The sequence below is a fragment of the Lathamus discolor genome, chromosome Z, assembly GCF_037157495.1.
Source record: "Lathamus discolor isolate bLatDis1 chromosome Z, bLatDis1.hap1, whole genome shotgun sequence".
Lineage (NCBI taxonomy): Eukaryota > Metazoa > Chordata > Aves > Psittaciformes > Psittacidae > Lathamus > Lathamus discolor.
This window is the reverse complement of record NC_088909.1, coordinates 94860165-94874772: the sequence shown is the minus strand read 5'-3', so window position 1 is coordinate 94874772 and position 14608 is coordinate 94860165. Positions and strand designations below refer to the sequence as shown.

The 14608-nt window shown below is 37.0% G+C and overlaps 1 protein-coding gene across 1 annotated transcript in view; it reads right to left on the bottom strand.

Moving 5' to 3' along the window:
* Positions 1-1767: 1767 nt before the first annotated feature.
* HCN1 (hyperpolarization activated cyclic nucleotide gated potassium channel 1) overlaps positions 1768-14608 on the bottom strand; it is a 193097-nt gene continuing 180256 nt past the window's right edge. Inside the window, exons 7-8 of the mRNA XM_065661692.1 lie at positions 4609-4773; positions 1768-2700 (exon numbers count right to left, since the gene is read on the bottom strand). Coding sequence (XP_065517764.1) covers positions 1892-2700; positions 4609-4773 — 974 coding nt within the window. The 3' untranslated portion in view covers positions 1768-1891. The remainder of the gene's footprint in view (positions 2701-4608; positions 4774-14608) is intronic.

Below are 14608 nucleotides of genomic sequence, written 5' to 3'. Positions count from 1 at the left end.
ATTTTTTAAAATTTTTATTTGATGTACCACTTCAGTAAAAGACGTAACAGGCAGCATGGGTTCAAGCTCTGTTAGCTTTAGAATATTTACTTGGCTCTCAAGTACATCTGGATTCACTGCACTACATAGTTTGTGATGTTATTTAATTTTTCCATGCATCATTTAACTCAGCATTAATAGGAAAATAAGAACTCCTTTGCATTCATTTCCTTAACATGAGTCAGCTGGGTTTTGAGGAACAGAATATATGCTTGTATCAGATCCATAATGCTGATTTTTCAATGAGTTAAATTATGACACATTTAATTTCAATCTCTATTTACTGTGACAAATCAGGCACAATGATCACGAAAGTACTTTTTTTTGTGGATAAGATAATGTAAAGGTTTGAGCAAACAAAACAAAACGTTCACAAAACAGTATGCTTTAACCCTGCTTTCTGTAACCATTTCCTTTCTGTTTTGAAGACATAAAAAATAATAAACCTCATACCTATGGGCTATGTTTGACACTACATGCCTTAGGATATTCTAACCATTTAATTACAATATACAAAGAGCAAATCGTGCATTTCCAGACAGACTTGATGCTATATTATATTTATTTTTGTAAATTAACACCACAGTCAACTACAAAACTACAGTGAAGACACAGAAAGCACCTGAAAGCCTAAATCAAGCTGTGGTTTACAAATAATCCTTTAAATGAAAAATCTCACTTTTAGACTTAAACCAGAGGTTCAAAGTCAGCATTATAGGAATTTTAAGGTAGACACAATTAATGAGTGGTTATTATTTTCTAAGATACCATAAAGCCTTTTCCTACTGACAGAACTTATTTTTATTGTCTTTTTTTTTTCTTTTCTTTTTTTTTTTTTTTTCTGAAGCATGCATGGAATATTCTCAGATGCTATTAAGGATTTGAGGGCGAGAAGAAGTGATGGTACTGGTGAAGTACAAGCAGTTTGCAGGATCAAGCGTACAATTTTGCATAAAACATTGCATGTAAAATAACATCGTAGGTTTTAAGCCATTGCATTACAATTAACGATTGTGTTGCACTTAGCTTTAACAGATTTTAAAACTGTAAATTTTTAATTGAAAGCCGAACCTAAATTACTAAACAAAGACCTTGCAATGGTACACCACACAGCAGCTATTTTTGTTTGGGTCTAAAAAGTTATTTACAATGGCAATATTCATAGTCTTTGCAAAAGTCTTTAGCAATGTGAAGATATAAGTCCACTCAGTTTTCTGAAACAGAAGGGTTGACATGTCATGAGGTTACAACCTATCCAGAGGAGTGCTAGCGCCAGCCTTTTGACTGCAGGTGTTTTGCAATTTATGTCTTTTCCAATGTAATTTCCAACGGAAAGTGCCAACATATGAAATGCAATGCGACATACAACTGAATTCTTCACAGGAAATTAACAACGTGTATGCAATAAATGAAATAACGAAGGTTTCAGATATCACTCGGTCAGTGCTATGTGTTAGTTAGATTGATATTTCTCTCTTTTTTTCTAATACATCTGTTTGAAGTTTGCTATTATATTGATAATTTCCCCTTGACATAGCAAACTTCAAAATCAGAAATCTATTAGATTGACTTTAAAGTCAATATGTTAGAAATAAGTAACATTACAGCTAAATTTAAACTTCCTTAATGGTTGCAAGAAAGGAAGATATGAATTCAAACAAGTTTTTGAATTATTTTATATATATATATGTATGTTTTATATATATATATAATTTTTACATTCGTTACGTAGGGCAAAGCTGTCTGAAGTATTTTTCTCATAGTAGGCTGCTGGGGTACATTAGGAAACAGGCTAAAACAGTTCTGGGGGTGCTCGGTTTGTCACAAGTCCGTTGCTCACAGTTACCAGGGATCATAAGTTTGACGCGAACCGTGGTTTGTCTCCTTCAGGCTCTGTGCTTAAGACTGTCGAAGAATCCCTTTGCAGGGCTGCCGGTGGCGGCGCAGTCCCCCGGTTCGGGGGGATGGCTCCCGAGGACATTTGTCGGAAGAGCGAGACGCGCTGCGGGACGCTGGCTCGGCTGGCCGGGGGCACGCTGGGGCCCGGGGTGGGCTGTGGCAGGGAGGCGAGGGACTCCCCCACGGTGGGGTGAGGCCTGGCAATCAGGGTGGACATCTCGTGTGGCAGGGAGGGCTGTGAGGCGGACAGGGGCCGCACCTCCCGGGTCAGGTTGGTGTTGTGGAGAGCCTGGGTGCTCTTGTGGACCTCGTTCTTCTGCACCACCCCGGGGGGCTGCTGGGGTGCCTGCGGCTGCTGCTGCATTAGGGAGAGCTGCGAGGCAGTTGGTGAGGCATACTGGAAAGTTCGGCCGGCCAGAGGGCTCTGTACGGGTGGGCTGCAGACTGCGGTGGTATAGGAGCAGGGCGAGAGGATGACGGCCTGCTGTGGCGTCTGCGTGCTGGGTGAAGGAGAGTGCAGGTTTCCGTGGGACAGGCTGCTGGTGGTGTACACAGGAGGAGACTGTGTCCTGGGGCGCGACGACGAGGCTGATGTGGTGGAGTTTACGGCGGGCATCTGCTGCAAGCTTACCGGAGCGATGGTCTGCACCATCTCCCTGTCATGCTTCACGATCTGCTTCAAGATCTCATTCTCCTGGTTGTTGAAAACACCAGTGTTGAGGTCCTTCTGGAACTTCTGCAGGAGGATGGAGTTCTTCTTCCCTTCACAGAGAGGCAGAAGTGTTAGCAAGCCTGACATGCAGGGGCAGATCACCCCTCTGACTTTGCATTTCAGCATCCATCACCGGGGTTTTGTGTACCACAAAAGCCTCAGTGAACAGTGCTAAGTCCACTGTAGCAGGCTATGGCACCTAGGGTACTGTAACGGTGACTGGTGCTGGCACAGCTCCTGATGGCTGGCCTTCACACACACCCAGGGCCCCCTCTCCCTGCACAAGCATGGCAGGGCTTTGTAACTCCATTGTGCTCAAGGACACCTGGAGTTTCTGTGCCCCTCCACTTGCAGTGAATTGCAATTACCACAGTTATTCTGAAAATGTAACCATGGTAATTTACTGAACAGGGTGGAAAAAGTCATTGGGTTCTGCATGTGTAATGTCCTTCTCCCTCGTTGCAAAACTGTCCTAATTTCCACTAAACTGTTACATAAGTTATAAATACACCTGCCATTTAGCACATTGCCTGGAACTAATTATTAGGCATTAGTAACCAGTGACCACTAGCTTCTCAGAAATCATTTTTTAGAGGTTTGTGAACTGATATGAACTCACGGACAATGTGACGCTTGCACAATAAAGGATGATGTACACTGTGTCCTGATGTCTGCCCGATGGCTGTCAGTGTCTGCAAGAAGTAGACACTGTTCTGTGTGATCAGATGCACTCAACTGTCCCTTTTTTTCTTTTGATAAAACTCAGCACTTCAGATGGGATTGCTACTCCACTAATGGACTGGACTTTAGTACAAATATTATTTAAAGCAGATATTATTTTGAGCTGGACTACATTTCCACAGAGTCTTTGTCCAGAGAGACAAATTGTGTGAGTTTTAAAAGTCTCGATAATAGTGGTAATACTGAGTGCTTACAATCTGCAAAATACTAAACCAGGTCTATTAAATACTAGAAACCCGTACACTTGTTATTTAATTTCTTTACTCCTGCTATAGTAAAGAAAACATGCTTTCCTCCAAATCACAGCTTCAGCTTAGAGGACAGCGCAATGACACTGCCCTGCAGTTCTGTCTGTATTCACTTCGAAGAAACTGCAAACATAACCCTATTGAGAAAGGGTGATGTGGGGAAATCCTTACACTGGAGCTTTCTTGTGAAGGTGAGTAAACACCATCAAACAGGATAAACTGCTTCTTTTGCATAGCTGCATTTTAAAATCGATATCAATAATGATTATGAGAGTGCAATTCTCCCAGCTAAAGACAACATATTTCATCTAGTATGTTTTACTTGAGAGGTCCAGAATGTCTAGATGAACAGCACACTTTGCACAACCTGTTTTGATAATCTGCTATGTTCTCCTGCTTTTCACTTGGGTATCATTGGTCTGCTTTTCTGAATGCAAGCACATCTGGGCAAAGCCAGTGTGCAGCCATCAATGCTAGTAATGCCCATGTTGTGAGGAAAATGAGAGCCCTGCTGAAAGGATTAATTCACTTGAACAGACATGGGCTTTTGTGAGTGCTGAGAGGCTTCAGCTCTTCCCAGCATTATAGATGTCATCTGTAAACAATTCATGCAGGAAAATATCATCTACTGCTCAGAAAACAGCATAAATCCTATTAAGTGCTGAGGGCAGCAAAAAGAAACATACAGGATTAATAAATAATACTAATGATAATTAAAGCATACAAAATAATCCTCAAAGGAATATGAGAGCTTTCTAAAACTCAAAAGTTTTTTTTTATTATTTCAGAGTATGATTGCAGTATTTATTGCCTGGACATGTCTTATTCATAGATCAACAGAACATTTACTGCAGTGTAACAGAAAGAAAACTTTCTGAAAAGGGTTTAATCTGCGCATTTTATTCTGCAACTCACGGAAGAGAAAAGATAGGAAGGTTTTAAGATTTCCTAATATGGTGAAAAAAATACCTATCCTGTCAAGTCTATCAATTGCCACGGTTTCAAAGGCCCTCCTCATCATGGGGTACTCTTCTAGAACCTCGTTGAAGTTGTCCACTGAGAGGGAGTATAGACGACAGTATGTGTCTGCTCGTACACTGGCAGTTCGACGGCCCTTGGTCAAAAGGCAAATCTCTGGGAAGAGAAAAATTCAACAACACACATAGAAAACAAAGAGGTTAGTGAAACCTAAAAGCTAGAAAGTGACTCAGTGCTAACAAGTAATACCTGAGTACTCAGCAACAGTTTTTCTATTGCTGTTTATGCAAGGTTGCAGGGAAAATTCTGAAGGTATTTGAATCTATTTTTTGCTGTCCTGAAAAAAACCCCGATGTGATTTAAGAGCCCTGCTTATATGTTTTCTCAGTCTGGACTCTTGCTTTATCAAGCCTTAAAAAAAATAATAATAAAATCCTTAAAGTTGTAAGAAACGATTTATCAGCTGACAAACACAGCTTGCTGACTCAATTAACCCAAGTGACGCTGCTGATTTTTTTTTTAAATATCCAGCTGACATAGAGGACCAATTCCTTTAATAATTCACCAGATTTACTGAGCTGATTTAGAAATTATATAGTGATACGTGAATATAAGAGCTATTCTAAGGAAAAACACTTCAGGCATGAAAATGCCTTGTTTCCTTGGGTTTAATATCATAGCTATTTTGTGACAATAAACTTATGATTTTAGACTTTTTGGGGGGGTTAAAAACCAGAAACCTTTCAGCTTCTGCTTACTCCATTTTATTGGTCTAGGAGACTTTCTCTGCAAGTGCCTCCAACTGGAATTCATCATTCTTAAACAGGGGATACCAAAGCCATATGCAGAGTCCCAAGAGACAGCCCCAAATTTGCAACTGCTAATTTCCCAAACCCACAAGAAGAATGTTACCGGATAAAGGCCAAAGTCAAGGTCCAAGGCTTGTAACAGAAAAACACACGGAGAACAGTATTTATTTATTTATATTAAGCTATTAACAATTAATAAGTCAATTGCACAAAGGAGTGTTTGTGCTGCTCCCATTTTCAAGCTGGGTAAAAGAACACTTAGAAATACTAGCACTTCTCGGGCTCAGACAGAGTGAGAGATGGTTTCCTTACCGAGTTCTTTCAAACAAGAGCAGCAAGTTCGTATTTGTTCATTTTTAGATACAAGCTAGGGAACTGTCTCCTACCCTGCTTGTGGGTCTGTCACAAGCCATCTTTCTCAATGATCTCAGTCAATCAGTCTCAAGTATGGAAGCCCAAATATTCTATGTTATCAAATATACAGCATTTGTCAGGCTTTACTTCAGATCTATAAAGAGCTTGCATAGTTATCTCTTTTTTTTGCATGTCTTTAACAAAATAATTGTTTTATTAATCTAGAATGCAAAAGAACCTCAATGGTTTTTCTTCTCATACTTCTTACTGATGAATTTCCATACGCCACCTAACCTCCACGCTTAGGGGCTAAGGTGCTTAAATAATAGTGGGTAAATCAAAGCCAATTAATGTGGAACCAGTACTAGCAAGGAATGTACTTAAACCCCAACAGCTTTGGGAAGAATTTAGAAACTAACAGATATGGTAAGAGTCTTGACCTAATGTCCCTCACAAAACGTGATGTGCATGAAATAATAACAGTTTCCTGTAAAGAGCGGACAGGTCAAATGTAAGTCTGCCATTTCCTCTTCCATCCTAGCTCACATTGACACCTTCTCTTTTGATTGAACCCACTGCATTTTGGTTACAGGAGTAAGAAGGACGTTTTGCCCAAAGGGAGCAATTAAATGCATTCAATGCCTGTTCCATTTCCTAAGATACTCTTTAGATCCCACACAGAATAAAGTTTTACAATGCAAGGTTGAATTTAGAGACAACTATCTGGAAAATCTATGTGATTAATGATCACCTCTTGATTTTCAGGTTTCTTCAAAGTGCTGCAAATACTACTCACATAAGAAGGTGTCTTCTGCTACACTCAACAAATAAAAAACGTGAGTTTAAAAAACATCACATGCCCAAAACAAAACAAATGTTGACTATGGAGCCAAACCATTATAAAAGAAAGAAAAAAAGAAAAAAAAAGGAAAAAAAGGTGAAATCACCGTTTTCATCATTATTAACCTAGAACACTGCATTTTAGGTTACTTCAACAAGAACAAACACTATGGGAAGAAACTGTAAGAGATAATGCTAGATTTCATCAGAGAACAGTGAGACCCTGGAATTCATGGATATTACTGCAATAAATATAATTATTTTTTCATCTTCTTTCATCTTCTGTTCTTGTCAAATAAGGGGAATGGGAAGAAAAGAATCAATGAAAACTATAGATTGCACTTTGCAAACCCTGTCAGCCCACAACTTCTAGTTGAAGAACAACTTTTTGGTAGTAATAACCATAATAGAGTCTTCTATTTGGATATTATAATAAAGGAAGTGTCAGAAAAGATATGACAGATGTCATAGAGCCTAGAAACTGACCAGGGAGTGCCATTGTGGAGCCTGCCTGCTCACAAAGCAGGGAAGACTTCATGTTCTTAGCCTCAGTTGGATAGACGCATTCAAAAGATAGACTACAGCCTTCTGGCTGAAAAAATACCATGTGATGAATACCCATGTAATGCATCTCCAGCAATGTTCCCTGACTGATTAGAAACACTGCATTCCATATAGTATTGTATTACCTTATATTACCTTGTATTACATATAGTCACTGATACATCATCTATATTGCCTTGTTATACGTATCTATAGCGTACTCTGGCCACAGGACTAATGTGCTTCTTAACTGTATGTGTTCCACACTTAAATTCATTTCATCTATTAGCTATAAACTCTCCAGCATAATAAGACATAATATATGAAATCTCATTTACTTGGACCAGAGGATGAAGATATAATTTCCAAACATGTCCCTATCAAACACTCACGTTCTTTTAAGTAAACCATTTTTTTTCTTTTTATGAGTAAATAAACAATAGATTTCACAAAGAGAACAAACCAATGAAAAGATCCATCATCTATTTAAAATGAGTCCTAGTGGCATCAAGTACCCTAGCTGCCCTCAACAATTATGCTCTCCTTGACATTCAGTTGATTTAAGCAGACTATGAAATGCAAACAATAACACAGGAGTGTGCAGTGAAACACAAAGGGCACAGATTATTTTCCAACAGCTTGGACAAACAAGGTTCTCTATTAGCATAAAAAGAAAGTGGCAGCAGCATATTACTCACTAATATTCCCATTTGTGGTTGGCATGGTGCATTGACTTCATGCTGGCACTTTCAAAGTGTCAGATACTTCTATCTTTCCTTTCCAAACAAAAGAAAGTCTTCAATTCTAATTAGTAATTGTCTTAGGCTGTAATGAACCTCCAATTCAACTCAATTCAAGTTTCAATTTACTTATTTAATTTCTTTCGACAACTGTTCCATAGAACATTCTGAAACAAATGTCTATAGTTGCACTAATGAAAAATGGCTATTTAAAAGCACTCGATGATGCTAAAAACATTCATTTGTTCTTAAAGTTCATATTTAATACAAATGTAGTTACTTTGTCTGTGAAAATTGCTATTTGTGTTCTGCTAGCACCAGATCTTTCCCATAGAACAATGCAGCTCTCAAAAGAACATGGAAAAGGCCTCAAATATAATGTACTTTCTGCTGTCAAGACATTGACTAAAAAGCACAATGATGAACGCTTAAAGCTAATCTTGTTCTGAAGGTTATTGATTACAATAATCAAAACTGAACACCAATATATCAGTTGCACACGTACATGGGACATGGTTTAGTGGTGGTCTTGGCAGTCTTAACTCTTGGACTCCATGATCTTAAAGGTCTTTTCCAACCTAAATAATTCTATGATTCTGTGATTCTCTAGCAATATTTCAGGCACAGCATCAGGTTCAGTTTTTCAAACACCATAAATTTCTAAAAAAGCTTCCCACTATCTGTGTATTCTAAACCTTGGGACAGACAGACTGTGACAGAACACTCTAGAGAGGAAATTCTACATACCTGAAAGACAGCACTAAGAAAGACTGATTTCAGGAAAACCTGAATGACATTAAGATGATTAAGGTAAATGAGAACCTATAGGATAACCTATAAAGAATAAGGATTAGAAGGCCTTTTGTAACAGTCACAGTCTTAGTTTCAACTGAGATCAGATTCATCATTCTTGTGGACTGTATTGATAAGCCATTGCAGGTGATAATTTTCCCCTCTCCTGTTGCGATGTGATTCCTAAACATGTCTTTCTTCAAGAAAATAACTGCTTGGGATGTGGGAGTTGTTCATCTCTAGCACCATTTGTGATGTTGCATTGCTTTTTTTATCTTCCCTGGACTGGCTGCCCTAGCAATAATTTCCTGTTCCCGCTTTATACAGACCCAGGAAAAACTCTTTTTTTCACTCTGGGAAGAAGTACTGTTTATCTGAGAGTACTGCTGTCCATTAACCATCAATTCATTTTCGATATAAATTATACTCCAGATGAAATTACTCAAACATCAGTATAAAGTCACCTTGCAGACAAAATGTCCACCAACAGACAAACCATGTTGATAAAAGAAACAGTTACGAGACCTAGTTAGATGGTTCATTAAAGGACACCAAACCGGTTCTGTCTCCATGACCTATTTCTTAGCTTAGGATAGTATATGGTAACATGTAGAAAATTAATACAGCGAATTATTATCATTTGCAAAGCTTTGTTTGCAAGGACACGAAGACCAGAATGAAAGCAAAAGTTCATTTTACTAGGTGCAGGAGTTAATTTTTTGTAGTAATGAATAAACAAGTTAAAGAGTATTCTAGCCATACAGTGCTCTGCATACTAAAATAAAGTGAAAATAAACAGCAGTTTATTAAGTACTCTGTCCCCTTCCAATGCTGCATCAGGTTTCCCATCATCTGTCAGATTTAACATCACAGGATCTAATGAAGTGTCCTTCCAGCTAAGGACAGCTATTGCCTCAGTTCCTCAGCAGGAAACTTGTTTCATCTTGTAGCAGGCATATATATTGCTGCGCAAACAGCCAAGGAGCTATTAAGACCATTTGGCTACTTTCAGCAGCAGAAGATGGAAAATCAAAGCAATTTAAAGGCTTGGATCAGTTGGTCTAATGTATTTGGTAATGCTTTATGAGAACAGGACAGTGGATTAGAAGTGTTTATTTTATAGAGAATAATGAGTTCCTAAGCAATCATAGACAAAACTTAGACGTACAAAAAACTCTTTCCATCTACCCATCTTACAAGTCTTTAGAGCAAGTTTCTAACATAATTCTTCATAATAGCAACTCTTTGCATACTGCAAAGATAAACAGTTTTTTACTTCCTTCATGCTGCTGAAGTTGTCCACTGCACAGGAACAAGCTAATGGGCACTTTCTTGGAGTGCCAGTCACAGGAAGAGATATTCAGCTTGGGGCACTCTCCTCTCAGCTTTAGAACAGGCAATAAGAGTCATAGGAAAGGACTACATAAACCTTAAGAAATTAAAAAAATCAGTAAGCTTCTGTATACCACATTCTTTTAGAAATGGATCAACTTCCCACTTCGTGTTGACACTCTCATAGAGCAAACATGGAGAAGCTGTTTCATATGACAAAAATGTTATTGCTTTAACACATACTTCTGCATTTCTTACTCCTTTTTCTTTGTTAAACTCTGGAAAGCATCAAATGCATCTATTTTTTTTTCTATTTTTTTTTAACTGTATTCTTTTTTATTTTTCAATATATTATTTCTAGTGCACAAAATAGAGAACCTAGGGATATGTTGCTTTTTGTTACAGAAATTAAAATGACTAGCACCAGGTGTTATGATTAGTCAGAATGTAGCTAACACCGATTAAATGTGTTTCAGTAATCTACTTTCTAAACCCCAACCCCCCCAAAAGCTATACCAGATATCTATGCAGACTTGCAATTGTTTTGCAAACCAGTAACCAGTATTCACATTTACATTAGTCATGACTGTGGGGAGGTGAGGGGAGGGAGGGAGGAAGGATCCCAAATCCATATCTATGGAGTGGATGGAAATTAAAAGGCTCAGGTAACATTTATGTTTGAGTTCAGCAGTTCTATATTTAAGGAACCTTAAAATACAGTCACTGCTCAAGAGAAGCATTCCTGCAGCAAAGGAAAGAACTGAAGGAGGAAGGAAAACAGAGACAATTATTGCCTTTTAACAGGTTTGTAATCTGGACTGTCCAGAAGAAAGCTACACAAGGCCTATACCTTTTCCCCCCCCTTATTGACACTAAATATGGAATTGCAAAAAAGACAGTTTGTCAGAGTGAGCAATAGCAGATACTGGCTGCATGGCCTCAGCTTTTAAAAAATGCCACAAACAATTGCTGTAAAGTTGCTTTCACATACGTGTGTTGATCATCTGGAGAGAGGGTTCGTGAAGGAGGCCTGGATACAATGCTATGTAGTTACTGTTTTGAAGAGGGAGTGAAAATGGCGAATTACAATTAAGGGTCCAAACCAACTTCCTTAATACCTCAGTTTCGGTCTCCTGTCACTTTTTTTGAACTATTTACCTAAACTTAATTTAAATTTCTCTACTTGCGACATATGATGTCCTTATGTAGTCATCATATTAAAAAATAAAAATAAAAAAAACTAACAGCCAATAGTTTAGTTTATTGCACATTTTTATTGTCTACTCATAGTAATTTGAGTATTTTGGCTCTGAAGACTCTGACACATAAGTTCTCAGGATGTTACTTAATTTATTTTACTTTAACAGAACAAATAAAAGAAATACAAAAATGTGCCATAACCAGCAGGTCTGAAATTGTCAATTTTTTAAACAGAAAAAGAGTAGAAAGATGTGAATTACACTTCTATTAATATAGCAGTTAAAAATGCAAAAAAATTATTTCATTCAGTAAGCTAGAGACACATGCTTACAGACTTGTGGAAATGGCCTCTCACTGCAATTTAGGAACATGCTTCTTGTTTGCAAATATCTGTCCCTGCTTGCTAGCACTGTTACCAGCTGCGAATACTTCTCCATAATGAAGATATCACATATATAAAATGTTATATATCTGAAGGAAGGAGGAGAATGCAATGGGATATGAAGAGAATATCTGCTTCTATGTTTGAGGATGACATCTTGGTACAGTATAATCGCCAATAATAAAAATAGAGGTCTTAGACTTTTTGAGGCAGGAAATAAGTCAGTAGGAAAAAGAAGTAGATTATAAGGAATATCAGCACCACAAACAGTATTCTACCAGTCCATTTACCAGTCCCAGGATTGTTATTCTTGGGACATAAGGAAGGTTCATCTCTAAGACCATTCTGAGACAACAAGGAAATTTCAAAACAGGTGGGTTAGGAGCAGCTGGAGGCAGGCATCCATGATATGCATTTTATAACCATTTTCCTTATCTAAAATGCAGATGAAAGATGATTGGTTCTTTAACTCTATTTCTTTCTGTTACTCTCTAAAGGTCTCCCTTCCCAGCCTTCATTTGCTTAACCATTTTATATATATGTCAAATGTTAGGTACGGTAAGTGGCTTAATTAGAGAGGTTCAGTTTATTTTTTTTTCCCTAACAGTTTTTTTATTTGGCAGAGAGTGCCATTTATTTCATTGGACATAGCACAAACTTCCTGGGGTAAAAATTATTCTTCTGGAAAAAACTGCTTAATTTTAATTGACCCAAACTTTCAGAGGATATATAGAGGAATACTTCTTTTAGAAAATGTTCATATTTACTTAGGGTTTGTCAACAAGCCTGAACTGAAAGTGTGCTCCTTTCTTTACTTTGCCCAAAAGTTGTCTTTTATGGCACCTACTTAGGAGAAGCCTGTTTCTTGAAACATTTCTTGTTTGTATCAGCCCATTTCCTTGAAGAAGGCTTAATATGCTACTTGATAGCAGCTCTGCTATCACAGTGTGATAACATGCTTACTGATTTAAGCTTACATTCTAAGATAAGGTGCCTAAGTAGAGATTTAGCTTTCACACAGATTGGGTCAAAGGCCAAAAGTGATTTTGTGTAATAAATTTGTGTCTGCCTTTGTTCAGATGGATGCCTATTACCTACTGAAAAAAAAGCCACCTGTTTCCTTATGTATTCAGTGTTATGCTCTTGTCATCTTGAGTTTGGCAAACACTAACAGTTACAATTTAAACTATTCAACTTGAATTTAAGTGGACCGTAAAAATATTGCACTTCATTTTTTTCCATTAAATTATTAAACAAATGATCAGAGACTGTCAGTTCTGAATTAAATATTTAGATTAAATATTAAAGCTAAACTCAAATATTTAGTTTAAATTCTACTGTGCAAAATTGAAGGAACTTGCAAATCATCTTCTGGTTTATCTCTGTTGGCCACCTCAGATATACATTCTATGCCAATAGGATATTTCTTTTATGTATCAGGTGTAAATTAAAACTTTATATTCTTCATGAATTTGCAGAAGTGGAATTATAATTTGGTTTTAAGACTCTGTTATTTAGATAGCACAAATTATTACTAGAATTGTTATTTTTAATAGTTATATTTGTATTTGCTAATTAATAAATCTCCTAAACCCAAACACACTTTCTACCTTTTAGCATTACAGAGTAAATTATTTTTATTCTATCTTCTTAAAAAATCTCTTAGATGAAAAATAGTTTCATGTCTTAATAGCAAGAAGGTCTTCTGACTGAATAGTATTTTCTATGTAAAGTATTGTGTCAAAATAACAACACAATGCAGAACAAGAAAGTATGTCATACCATAACGAAATTTATCCTCAAAATGTCAGACTACTGTATGCCGAAAAAACCATTTAATTTTTAGGAACTCTTGCAGACAATACTTTTAGAAAAAGGTTCTATATTGTTTACTTGAAGAGTATTCTATGAAAAAGGTGGTATGGCGATCTGGAGATCCTGCTCCCTTAAAGCACTTAATTGTGTACTTGCCATTAAGGATATGAATAATCACACCTCAGAGAGGCTACTTATAATTAATTATTTGGATTGTAGTATAAATACTGAGAAACTTAATTCACCTTTATGTTGAATAAGGAGTAGCCATATGAAGTATTTTTGCAAAATGTAAACCAGTATGTCGTATCATACTGTCCACGTGCAAGGCAGTGTGCAGTCAGGCCCTTTAACATCATTTTTTCGTATTTTAATCAGCATTATATTGAAAATCTTTAAAAGTCATCTATCAAAAGAAGGTACCTAAAGTGTACCCAGCATAAAATAAGAGGCAAAATATAATCTAAAGTGACTCAACATTTCCCATGGTATTATTTTCCACTGCACTGGTCTAAAATATACTGACAGTTGTTGTACCGAAAGGGGGAAAGGCTCCATAAATAATAGGTAGGTCAAAGAATTTCTATCTAATTGGTCTTCTACAAGCTGCAGCAAATGCAAAACACAATTTATTAGAATTTCAGGTGTGGAAGTATAAGTGTTAAAACAGCATTAAATAATTTAAATGAAACGAAACATTTAAAAATCTACAGTATTCCATCAACTACTTGTTATAAAAAATAAGCCAAAAAAGAAAAGATGCCATAATATTTCTCTGGGACCTATTCTGGGAATATGGGGATAAGAATCTGATTTACATATAAATTTTCTAGATGAATGATTATATGCAGCACAGTTAGTGATATCTACCTTCGAGTAAGTAAAATGTAACGTTTTTGTCTCTTATTACAATGTATGAGGTAGACCATCATGTTTTCATATCCACATACAGCAACTCTTATACATATTATCATAAAAACAGTTTAAAAAAAATCACATGCACTATTTCATGTTCAACATACCTGAAAGCTCATAGAAAAAAAAAATAAATTTAAGCGTATTAGTTTTAGTCAGTCTACAAATTGGTTTATTGAATGACTCCAAGTGGCATGATACCACTGGGTTCCTCAAAGAGGGAAAAAAATCAGAAAAGTCAGTGGGGAGGGGGAGCTGCAATGGACACA